A 12,861-nucleotide genomic window follows, 5' to 3' on the forward strand; every position below is an offset into this window, starting at 1 on the left:
CAATCAATGTGATTCATCATATCAGCAAGAGAAAAACCAAGAACCATATGATCCTCTCATTGGATGCAGAGAAAGCATTTGACAAAACACAGCATCCATTCCTGATCAAAACTCTTCAGAGTGTAGGGATAGAGGGAACATTCCTCGACATCTTAAAAGCCATCTATGAAAAGCCCACAGCAAATATCATTCTCAATGGGGAAGCACTGGGAGCCTTTCCCCTAAGATCCCCTAAGGGATGTCCACTCTCACCACTGCTATTCAACATAGTACTGGAAGTCCTAGCCTCAGCAATCAGACAACAAAAAGACATTAAAGGCATTCAAATTGGCAAAGAAGAAGTCAAACTCTCCCTCTTCGCCGATGACATGATACTCTACATAGAAAACCCAAAAGTCTCCACCCCAAGATTGCTAGAACTCATACAGCAATTCGGTAGCGTGGCAGGATACAAAATCAATGCCCAGAAATCAGTGGCATTTCTATACACTAACAATGAGACTGAAGAAAGAGAAATTAAGGAGTCAATCCCATTGACAATTGCACCCAAAAGCATAAGATACCTAGGAATAAACCTAACCAAAGATGTAAAAGATCAATACCCTCAAAACTATAGAACACTTATGAAAGAAATTGAGGAAGACACAAAGAGATGGAAAAATATTCCATGCTCATGGATTGGCAGAATTAATATTGTGAAAATGTCAATATTACCCAGGGCAATATACACGTTTAATGCAATCCCTATCAAAATACCATGGACTTTCTTCAGAGAGTTAGAACAAATTATTTTAAGATTTGTGTGGAATCAGAAAAGCCCCGAATAGCCAGGGGAATTTTAAAAAAGAAAACCATATCTGGGGGCATCACAATGCCAGATTTCAGGTTGTACTACAAAGCTGTGGTCATCAAGACAGTGTGCTACTGGCACAAAAACAGACACATAGATCAGTGGAACAGAATAGAGAATCCAGAAGTGGACCCTGAACTTTATGGGCAACTAATATTCGATAAAAGAGGAAAGACTATCCATTGGAAGAAAGTCTCTTCAATAAATGGTGCTGGGAAAATTGGACATCCACATGCAGAAGAATGAAACTAGACCACTCTCTTTCACCATACACAAAGATAAACTCAAAATGGATGAAGGATCTAAATGTGAGACAAGATTCCATCAAAATCCTAGAGAAGAACACAGGCAACACCCTTTTTGAACTCGGCCACAGTAACTTTTTGCAAGATACATCCACGAAAGCCAAAGAAACAAAAGCAAAAATGAACTATTGGGACTTCATCAAGATAAGAAGCTTTTGCACAGCAAAGGATACAGTCAACAAAACTAAAAGACAACCTACAGAATGGGAGAAGATATTTGCAAATGACATATCAGATAAAGGGCTAGTTTCCAAGATCTATAAAGAACTTATTAAACTCAACACCAAAGAAACAAACGATCCAATCATGAAATGGGCAAAAGACATGAAGAGAAATCTCACAGAGGAAGACATAGACATGGCCAACATGCATATGAGAAAATGCTCTGCATCACTTGCCATCAGAGAAATACAAATCAAAACCACAATGAGATACCACCTCACACCAGTGAGAATGGGGAAAATTAACAAGGCAGGAAACAACAAATGTTGGAGAGGATGCGGAGAAAAGGGAACCCTCTTACACTGTTGGTGGGAATGTGAACTGGTGCAGCCGTTCTGGAAAACTGTGTGGAGGTTCCTCAAACAGTTAAAAATAGACCTGCCCTACGACCCAGCAATTGCACTGTTGGGGATTTACTCCAAAGATACAAATGCAATGAAACCCCGGGACACCTGCACCCCGATGTTTCTAGCAGCAATGTCCACGATAGCCAAACTGTGGAAGGAGCCTCGGTGTCCAACGAAAGATGAATGGATAAAGAAGATGTGGTTTATGTATACAATGGAATATTCCTCAGCTATTAGAAATGACAAATACCCACCATTTGCTTCAACATGGATGGAACTGGAGGGTATTATGCTGAGTGAAGTAAGTCAGTCGGAGAAGGACAAACATTATATGTTCTCATTCATTTGGGGAATATAAATAATAGTGAAAGGGAATATAAGGGAAGGGAGAAGAAATGTGTGGGAAATATCAGAAAGGGAGACAGAACGTAAAGACTGCTAACTCTGGGAAACGAACTAGGGGTGGTGGAAGGGGAGAAGGGCGGGGGGTGGGAGTGAATGGGTGACGGGCACTGGGGGTTATTCTGTATGTTAGTAAATTGAACACCAATAAAAAATAAATTTAAAAAAAAATAAATAAATATCTTTTAAAAAAATAAAAATAAACGGATGGATGATAAATGCTGACAGCAGTTATCACTGGGGATGAGATAATGAGGTAGCTTTTACTTTATCGCTTATACTGACTGTATTGTTTGAAAAATTTTAAATAAGCATACATTAATAATCAGATGAGAAAAATATGTGAAAAAGTGAGAAAGTCATTAAAAAGTATTGCCTAAGTACCTCAAAGGGGTGTAGTAGATTTAAGTAATGGATAAGAATGTGTTTTTGTAAATTGTGTAGTATTATGAAAATACAGTGTAGCAAATTCTTCTAAGTCCACTAATATATGTAGCTATCAGCATATCTCTCTTCCTTATTTAGAATTAATAGGCCTAATGCCTTTAGGTATGCTTAATTTCAGAATTTTATTTTAAAAGGATTCTATGGCACAACATAATGTCAGTGGTACTCTTACTGATAATCATTTATAATGGTCAAATTCTAACAAATTTTCCAGTAAGATTTCATTAAATTTTTCTAAAAATAGAAAAAGTTCATATACCATTCTGAATTTATTTTCTTACATTTTCAAAATAATTTATTGTAAAATGTTTCAAGGAAAGTTTATGGGAAATCAGAAAGCAATTAGAGTTATTTATAATAAAATCCAGGAGAAAATGATTTTTGCAGAGTGAAAATTTATCAAAAGGTATAAGTGGATTATATTTTGTCAATCTGATGAATTTAAGGGCACAATTACTACAGACATGACATGATTGTTGAAATCCAATCTGTAAGTCTAATGCCAATAATCATTTCTTCTTGCTAAAACATAAAAATAATTTATCTGAAAAATCCATGAAAGAGTTTGATTTTTTCATAGTTTGATTTCTTCATAAAGATTCTTTAATAAGTTGGGCTAATCTCTGGAAGGCCTGAAATAGAAAAGAGATAAAAATGAATGACATTAGGATGCTACTTAGGAAAAGTTTGCGATAATTTAAAAAATTCAAACAGAGTATTAATCTTAGGTTAACATAAGGCAATGAAAAGTCAAATTTAACATCATTTTAATCTGAGGAGGATGCCATCAATGTCCACTAATATATGTAACTATAAGCATATCAGATTCCCAGGACTTTATTTGTTCTTTAAGCCTTTAAGATCATTATTTTCCATTTTTCCCACAACACTAAATATTTTCTCATATAATCATTCACCTGCATATGCATTCTGTATGTTTCAATTGTCTAATTCTCCTCATATGTAAAACAAGAGACAACTTATGAAAAGCATATTTAATGAGATGAGAAAGCAAGTAAATAAAGAACATCAAGAACCAGTCCATCTGCAAGGGCAAGTATAGACTTTTCTCGAGGTTAATGGTGTTGTTCAATTTATGATTCTTCTATTTGGAGTCCCAGACATGCAGTCCTTAGGAACTTGTTTCTTTGCTTCTTGTTATTTTGGCTAAACCCAGACTATAATTAATTTAAGAATATTATTGCATTTGACTCTTGCTGATATATTTTCCTTCAGAGAAAGAGATTAATGGCTTTCATGAATTTGTACTGAATTTAGCTCGTATTAATTCCAGGAAGGAAGGAAGGAAGTTTTCTTATATGTCAGTAATCTTCCCACACTGTTCAGCAAGTCTGAAAACAATTCATGAAGACAATGAAATTTAACTCCAACTTGGTCTCATGCATTTGTCTATTTGCTATCATTAAAATATGTCTTTAATAGTAATTCATGACTTCTCACTTGATACTTATTTTTCAGAAACTTAAGAGGACATTAAATAATGTTATAACTCACAAAATGAACACATGCACCCCCAAAAAGAATTGGTATCTAGTGTTACTCTAAAGAGAATATTGTACTCACCATATCCATCTGTTCTGGAGAAGCTGAAGAGAAGGATGCTCTGAAGTAAGGACTAGGAGCTGAGTTATCGATGTAAAAAACATTTCCAGGAAGCATTAATACCTAAGAAAGTTTATCGAAAATAAGTGAATAAGCATTAAATAAAAACTAGAAAAAAATGTAGGTATATCCAATTTCAGAGTGGGAAAAGACTTTTTACATTTAAAAACAACTTAAAAAATCATGAGAAAAATAATTTTATGTAAAATGTCTCTATGTCCTAAAATAAAAGCACAGAATCTGGAAAAAATTACTGTTTATAGTAAATATGGCAAGTACTTCATCTTCTTCATATAAATAATATACAGAAACTGAGAAGAAAAACACTAATATTCTAGCTTTGATGGGCAAAGGACAGCTTATAAAAGAAATAGAGAGGGTAATAAACATGAATAAATGGTTAGCCAACTAGGAAAGTAATATAAAGTCAAACAATGAGAGACCATTTTTAAGTTATCATATTTGGAAGTGGCTTTAAGCTGGGACTTGGATAATAAGTAGGTGTTGACCGAGCCAAAAGTGGGTGAAGAGTATTTTAGGGAGAAGATAGTGTAAAAGGCCTTGAGAGGGGAAGAAAATTGGTCTAGTCGAAGAACTGAAAGGAGGTAAATTTGATACATAACGTGAATGAATAAAAATGTTATGTAAGTATGTCAAGACAGAGGTAGTGGGAACAACTGCTATTCTTGATGTGAGCACTATGGCAGATGACTCACTGATTGTGAACCCCATTTCCTCTGTTTCTTGGGTGTATGAATATTTTCTGTTTTCCAGCTTTTTTCTTGTTATGTGTGGCAAATGACCAAATCCTAGCCAATGGATGTGAAGTAATGCATGCAACTTCTAGGCCTTGCCCATAAAAATCTCCCCAAGTGTGACCCATCATCAGCTTTTCCCATTTTGTAGCCATTGTGGCATCCATGCATTGAAGACCAATAGCAACAAGAAGGAAGGAACGAGAGTCTCTGATCCACTGGTTGGAGCAGATTTGCCTGCAGATCACATCTTTGGAAGTTTTATGTGAGTCAGAAATAAACTTTGGTTGTGTTAGGTCTTTGAGATTATAATTTAGTGTGATCATGATATTCAAAAGTATTCATTCTTGTTATGTGGTATAAATCTGGGCACTGTCCACTAAAAGAAGGTGAGTTGGGAGTGAAATGATTTGGGGCATTCTGGGGGAAGAGATTTCAAAGCAGAAGATGGGTTTCTGTACTGATGCACAATAAAATGAAAACTATCACTTCTCCCAATATAGTAGAAAATATTGGGGGTGCACTACAAGCAAGGAGCTGTGAGAGAAGGAAGGGTAGTGATAACCTCTTTATAAGATGACCAGAATTGGGCTAAGGTTGTAGTTGTAAAGTGGAGATTATTTAGAAAAAGTTAAGGTTACATGCAAGAGGATACATGGGCTAGATGGAGTATACCAAAAAAATATAAGAAAGTCCAAAAGTCTATATCCTTAGTATCTACCTCAGAGATCCATACAAGTAACCATTTATCAAATGATCCTGATGATAATGGCATTGACAGAAAAGCAAAGAAAATGTAAAATTGACTTACTATACTAAAATGTTTTTTTTTTTTTTTTTGACTAAGTATTTACTAAGTACCTACAATGTAGAATTGGTAGGATTAGAACAATGAATAAAGCATGATTCCTGCCCTCAAGTAAGGTGGTTAGAGAGGACACATGACGGCCTCCAGGTCTGACCTCCAGACATCAGTTTTATAGCATCCACACAATCTCATTTCTTGTGCACTAGCATGGTCCTGTGCCAGCATCAACACAATCTGTTCCCTCATACTTACTGCTTCAAAACAAAGTGACCCTAGAACCAGATTTCAGTGTTTATAAAAGACTGGCAAATGTAACAAAAGAATTAATTCATGGAGAAAGGATACTCCACTAGGTAAATTGGACAGCTATACACCTACACAGAAAAAATATTTAGATTTCCCATCTTAATTAATGCCCTTGAATGATAACTAAGTAGATTTAAGTATGAAAGGAGAAAAAGAAAATCCTAAAAGAAATACTTACAGCCAATTTTAAGTGAAAACAGGACACAAACTTTTCTGTGTAATTTTAACCATGAAAAATAACTGCACAGACAAAATACAACATATAGACAAGCTGTTCAAGAAAATATGCCACAGGGGAGATCCCTGGGTGGCTCAGTGGTTTAGTGCCTGCCTTTGGCCTAGGGCGTGATCCTGGAGTCCCGGGATTGAGTCCTACATTCGGCTCCCTGCATGGAGCCTGCTTCTCCCTCTGCCTGTGTCTCTGTCTCTCTGTGTCTCTCATGAATAAATAAATAAAATCTTTAAAAAAAAAAGCAAATATACCACAAATGGTCACAAAATCGGGGTGATGAAATAATGAGCTATTTAAAAACCTTCCATTATACTGTTATGAATTTACCAAGTTTGCTAGCATGCTTTACTTTCTTAATCAGGGAGAAAAAAACCATCTGCTCTTAGTCATTAAACTAACCAGTAGCTGAGATGAATGACTCTATTTCTATTAATGTAGACCAGAAGAATTACTGTGTAACTCAAAAAACTATTATGATTTTAAAAACAAGGTAACATAATTGGAAATGTAAGATATAGAAATATGAGATGACATCTGATATTAAACTGTTATGGGTTAGAGTGGAGGGCAATGATAAACAACTCTTCATTTTTAAGTGAAAAATCATGTTAGGGGCACCTGGGTGGCTCAGAGGTTGAGCGTCTGCCTTCAGCTCAGGTCGTGATCCCAAGATCCTGGGATCAAGTTCTGCATCAGGTTCCCCGCAGGGAGCCTACGTCTCCCTCTGCAGGTGTCTCTGCCTCTCTCTGTGTCTCTCATGAATAAATGAATAAATTTTTTTTTTAAATGAAAATCACTTTAAAGAAAAAGTATAACTCTACCCTTTTACCTCTTTTTTTATAAATTTATTTTTTATTGGTGTTCAATTTGCCAACATATAGAATAACACCCAGTGCTCATCCATCAAGTGCCCCCCTCAGTGCCCATCACCCAGTCACCCCCACCCCCTGCCCACTTCCCTTTCCACCACCACTAGTTCGTTTCCCAGAGTTAAGAGTCTCTCATGTTCTGTCTCCCTTTCTGATATTTCCCATTCATTTTTTCTCCTTTCCCCTTTATTCCCTTTCACTATTTTCTATATTCCCCAAATGAATGAGACCATATAATGTCTGTCCTTCTCCGATTGACTTATTTCACTCAGCATAATACCCTCCAGTTCCATCCATATCTTTTACCTTTTTCTGAATGGCTTTTTCTTCAATCATTTGTTTTACATCATAAATACCCTTAATTTTAACCCATAAAAACATTCCAGCAGCCGGGACATGCCATTCTGCCAAACCTACAAACCAAAGAAGAGAATAAATATCTGCTAAAGCCATTTCTGATGACAGAAAATATACCAATTAATGACATAATCTTAGTAACTGTCAACTAGAATGTCCAAAAACATCCCTTCGGGGACAGCATTTTTAAAACACTGAATTCTATGAGCCCTGAAAATTGATGTTCTGAGTTTATTTAAAAATGAGAGGGGAAAAAAAAAAATGAGAGGGGAGTGAAGGGAGGAAGGGAGACTCATGTTTATATTTCCAATTTCAGTCAGTCTTGGGTAGTGCAAAGAATCTAAGGCCTGTGTCTACTTCCCTTAGTTAGAACCAGACCGAAGCCAATTCTGGCTCTTTCAACTACAGAAGATTCTTCGACTCCTTCTAGATTCTTCCAGTGCTTCAATAAATTCTGTCATTTATGTATTAGTTTGGAAGTCTGATGGATTAGTTTTTATAATGTGATTGATTATGAAAAGAAGTACTTAAAATTCAAGAACTTCAGATGTATTTGTAGCCTTTTTGTTTCATTGAGTATTAGGATAGAGAAGCCAAGAAGGAAAGACAATTATTTTCATTTTAATTATCTTTTAGTACTTGCTTTTGTTTAGAAACTTTTCTTTAACTTTGCTGTACAAAATGGAGGAATAGTACTCTTATTAAACTGGTAATTCTAAAAAAATAAATAAATAATAAAAATAAACTGGTAATTCTATATTTACCAAGAATTTATAGGGAACAAGTTATGACAGAAATAAGGAATTAATTTTTGTTTATTATTTACACCAAAAACTTTTTTTTTTTTACCAAAAACTTTTTTAATGATATGATTAAAATCATGTAATTCATTAACAGAAAATTAAATCATCCTGCAAATTAGCAATAGGCATTATTAGATAAATGATGTTAATGATTAGAAGGCAAATAATTTGTAATGAGCTAGTACTGACTTAGATAGTATTACTTTGTTTCTATGTAGTCTAATTAAAAAAGGAGCATACCATTTGACAATTCCTCTGCTGTTTGGGGGAAATTCTGAAGTAACTCTAAAACCTTTTGAGTATAGGCATCATTTAGCTTAAGTTATTGCTAGTTGATTTTTAGACTAAAAGGTCTTCCCCCACCCCACCCTTTAAACCACAGATTATTTGCAGCAGACAGGCAAAGTAGAGATAGAACAGTGCCATGGTTTGCAGACTGTTACTTCTGATATTACTTATAGAGTAACATTTCTTGACAAGAATACTCCTGGACTGTTGTTACTTTTCTTGCAATATTATTAACACTAACTATGGACTGTTTATCCCCCATTCATAAAAGTGCTAGTGACTATCACAGGATAGGATGTATGTTCCACTTACCACTTAACCATTTGTTTGCAGCTGCCAGTAATGCATCCTTCTGGTTCCTATAGAAATCAGTAACCCTAGAAGATGAAAACAATGAAAAGCATGTGTTTGTTAGTTCATTGATTGAAAAAACCAGAAGGCTCTGGAGTCCAGTCTGTAAGAAACTGTTTTCTTTTTTTTCTTTTTTTTTTTAAGATTTTATTTATTTGAGAAATGAGAGAGAGAGAGAGAGAGAGAGAGAGAGAGAGAGAGAGAGAGAGAGAGAAGTCAACAGAGCAAGAGTGAGAGGAAGCTCACTCCCCACTCAGCAGAGCCTGATGAAGGGCTCCATTCCAGGATCTTAGGATCATGACATGAGCCAAAGGCAGATGCTTAACTGACTGAGCCACCCAGGTACCCTAAGAATATGCTTTCTATCTTGATTAAAATGTTGAATGATTGAAAAGGGAATAGAGCATGTTTATTTGACCTGTCTGGTGGCAAACTTTTTACCACTGCATTTTTTTCCTTTATTTTGGAATAAATCTATTGAAAATTAATAAAGGGAAGTCTATTTCTAGTAAAATATGGAAACTAGCATGCAATACCTGTCTACATGAGCCAGGAAACCCTCTTCTCCCCATTGGTGTAGAAGCTGTGACACCAGAAGCTAAGAGAGAAAAGACAATAACAAATGTCATGGTTCACCCTCTTAAAATGTGTGGGTTTTTTTCTGCCAAACATAAAAAGCAAATCATTCTTGATTACCTGTAAACCACCACAAGCTGAACCAAGCTTTACACAGTGATTTATAACAAATGTTAATTATTAACAATGACAATAAAATAACAAATGTTTATATAGTACTTGCTTTGTGCCAGAAACCTTTATAATACATTAGTATATTAATATTAGATTACTATTTATTTTTTACTGAAGAAACCAAGGCACAATTTTAAATGAACCTTCCCAAGGTCATACAGTTAGTCATAGACAGCCTGGATTTAAGTTAGACTGTCTAGCTTCAGACCCATGCCATTAGTTAGCATACTATATTGCTTCTTTAAATGTAAAATATATATAATAGATATGTAGTATGTAATATTTTCAGTGATTTTTCTATATAAAATAGAAGTTCTAAATGTTATAAATGGATAGCGAAGTTTTGTTGATAGGACACAAAAAATACGGGAAAAAAATCCCCACCTTGACAAAATATGGGGACATTTGTACTTTATGGAATGTACAATATCAAGTGTCCTAGCCTTAGTCTTCTTTTTCTATTGATTTTGAATCAATTCTACCCTTAGGATCTGATTCTTAAGATTGCTTTAGCGATGGATCCAATAATTTCTCGAAGTTTGTGAGGAGTTTTATACATTCTCTAAAATTAATTTTACTTTATTGTTTTTTAGCTAAAATACATAACAACTAGTGTCTTTAGCACATGTGCAATGAAGTCAAACAAGGAGTCACTAAACAGGGTTGAATCCTTATGCTCATTACGGATTCCAGGACAATGAAGCTAAAGTTATATTACTTCGCCAAGCTCACTTCCATTTTCTTCAGTTCAACAAAGTTTTTATGGAGTTCCTGGGATAGATGCTAGGGACACAGGATGAATAAGATACCCTCTCTCTCAAGGAATTTGGTCTATGCTGCAAAGTAACACCAGGTTAATTTAATTCTCATTTGCCTTTTAGAGTAAACATCTGAGGTATCTGATCTTTTACTTCAGCCCATATTGGTACTAGAGATTCAGTATCAGTGATTTCCCTTCCTGCCACCTTCACTCAGTCTTTCTCGCTAACATCTCATACTTTTTATTTTGATTTCTTAAAAAGAAACCCCAAATACCTCTTATTTCTGACATTGTCTTTACCTGTGTAAAAGTGCTAGGGTGCAGAGTTGAAACTTGTGTGTGTAAAATGACTCTCTCTATCAAGGGTTTTGGACCCGTTATAAACCCTATTCGCAACCTACAAAAGAGCAAAGGCACAATACCAATACTGTGTTAACAATTAATACACGTCACTTTATTGATTTCATTAGTAAGACAGGTGTGACCTGGGGACAAATGGGCCTAGACAATTAAAATATTCTAATAAAATTAGCTACTTATTATTTAAAATTCAGATTTAAATTTAAGCTTATGTTTAAAATAGAATGCAAGTCTGACCAAGTATTTCAAAATGTGTTCTTTCATATATAAAACCCAAAACCTGACCAGGCCCACTACAACTTTAGATTAATGCCCAAATATCTTTGATTACTGGAGATGGATAAAGAAAGAAAAGGCATATATTAATATTAATAATCAAACTGATGTTTTAAGGTAAGTAAGAATAGAAGTGTCTTAAATGAGAATTATTTGGACTAAAAAATACCCAGGTACAACCTATCTTTTTTAGATCTGGCCCTAAGGTAAGATACAAGGCCTTACCCAGAGGAGAGGACTTTTGAAAAAGAGTCCGCTCTGATGACTCGCCCATCGACATCCATTGAAAGAAATGTTGGTGCCCAGGGCTTGAAATGGAAAAAAAATACATATTGTTGTTTTGAGAACACTGTGAGTGACTGAAAAATTATTTTGTGTAGGAAATGGAGAGGACATAAATTCTGATAGCAGCAGCACAACCATCTTTTCTGTTACCTTAGTCTTAAAATGGAATAAGAAACCGAGTTGCGTGTTCTTTTATGAGTACCTGCCTATCTTCACAGCTTTTCTGTCAAAAACACACAGAAGAGTTTACTCATTTGCTTAAGATGCTATTACTATGAATTTAGAGAAACCTTAAATAGGCCCTCCTCAAAATCTCACTCAAAGGTTGAGATTCAGGATTAACAGATTTAGAGGAAGGATTCGAGAAAAACTCATTTGGATTAGATCAAAATGAAGAGGGCCAGCAGCATTTAGGATGTTTAGAGAGAGAATGCTGATCCTTAGAAGAGCTAGAAAGATAAAACAAGATGAGAAAGTTAGTCATACTGCAATATTGACTTCAATATTTACTTGAAAAGTATATGCAAAAAAAAAAAAAAAGATAAAGAAAAGTATATGCACACAAGAAAAGAGGCCAGGTCATGTTGAGGGTAGGGAATAGGTAGGTAGATGTGATATTCAGCAAACCATATAGAACAGTCCAGAGTTTTTGTTTCTTTTCAGTAGATTTAAAGGGAGCATTGAAACCAAGCATATGTTCTCTGCAGCCCTGGGAGGCGAATAAAGACAGTGTTTAGTTTTGAGAACCGGGCACTGAGAATCTGTACCACTTACTGCTATTAGGAGACCATGATCATGAAAAGTGGCATGTATACATAGTGAAAAAGATCCTAAAAATACATTATTCTGCTGGTAAGATCCAGGTCTTCAAAGACAGGAATGGTAAATATGTGGCATGCTGCCAGTAATGCCTTCTCTGTAATGGACATCACTAACTGAGCACGACCCTCTTTCTCTTTAAGTTCAGGCTTAGCTTTCAAATTCTTCTCAGATATCATTCCAGTCAGCCACTGCCAAGAGACTATAGCTGATACCCAAAACGAAGCCTACTTCATATGATGTTTAATAAGCTATGAACTAGGATTTGGAGTTTGAGAAGACCATTAGCCCTGACTCACTCTGGGAACCCAAATGCATACTATAGTGAGCTAGCTACTATTTTAAAGTAAGTCATTTCTGGAAAGAGCAGTAATACCAGACATGAGAAGTATTAGTTCCATGATAAAACTGAAAGACTAAAGATTGAAGTGGTAGAAAATTACTAACAATTTTACTTAACTTTAATGTAAAGGTAGATTAGCTCCAACTCAGCAGCCAGGCTAAAGTCAAGTCAGTGTAATAACTTACAATGTATCCTTTAATTGTGAAATAAGTTCACATCATCACTTACCTTGCTAAACTGGAGAAAATAGTAAGGATCATCTTCTATGATGAGGAAATCATATTTTCTTGCAAGCTAAAATGG

The 12,861-nt window shown here is 35.2% G+C and overlaps 1 protein-coding gene across 3 annotated transcripts in view; it reads right to left on the minus strand.

The window, feature by feature from the left end:
- Positions 1–2,841: 2,841 nt before the first annotated feature.
- Positions 2,842–12,861, minus strand: part of AADAT (aminoadipate aminotransferase) — a 29,331-nt gene continuing 19,311 nt past the window's right edge. The window contains exons 6-13 of one of the 3 annotated variants that reach the window (XM_072795949.1): positions 12,787–12,852; positions 11,337–11,419; positions 10,776–10,872; positions 9,502–9,563; positions 8,927–8,991; positions 7,473–7,579; positions 4,158–4,259; positions 2,842–3,205 (exon numbers count right to left, since the gene is read on the minus strand). In XM_072795949.1, coding sequence (XP_072652050.1) covers positions 3,164–3,205; positions 4,158–4,259; positions 7,473–7,579; positions 8,927–8,991; positions 9,502–9,563; positions 10,776–10,872; positions 11,337–11,419; positions 12,787–12,852 — 624 coding nt within the window. In that variant the 3' untranslated portion in view covers positions 2,842–3,163. The remainder of the gene's footprint in view (positions 3,206–4,157; positions 4,260–7,472; positions 7,580–8,926; positions 8,992–9,501; positions 9,564–10,775; positions 10,873–11,336; positions 11,420–12,786; positions 12,853–12,861) is intronic. The other 2 variants (XM_072795950.1, XM_072795951.1) reach the window with 2 other exon arrangements.

The sequence above is a fragment of the Canis lupus genome, chromosome 24, assembly GCF_048164855.1.
Source record: "Canis lupus baileyi chromosome 24, mCanLup2.hap1, whole genome shotgun sequence".
Classification (NCBI taxonomy): Eukaryota; Metazoa; Chordata; class Mammalia; order Carnivora; family Canidae; genus Canis; species Canis lupus.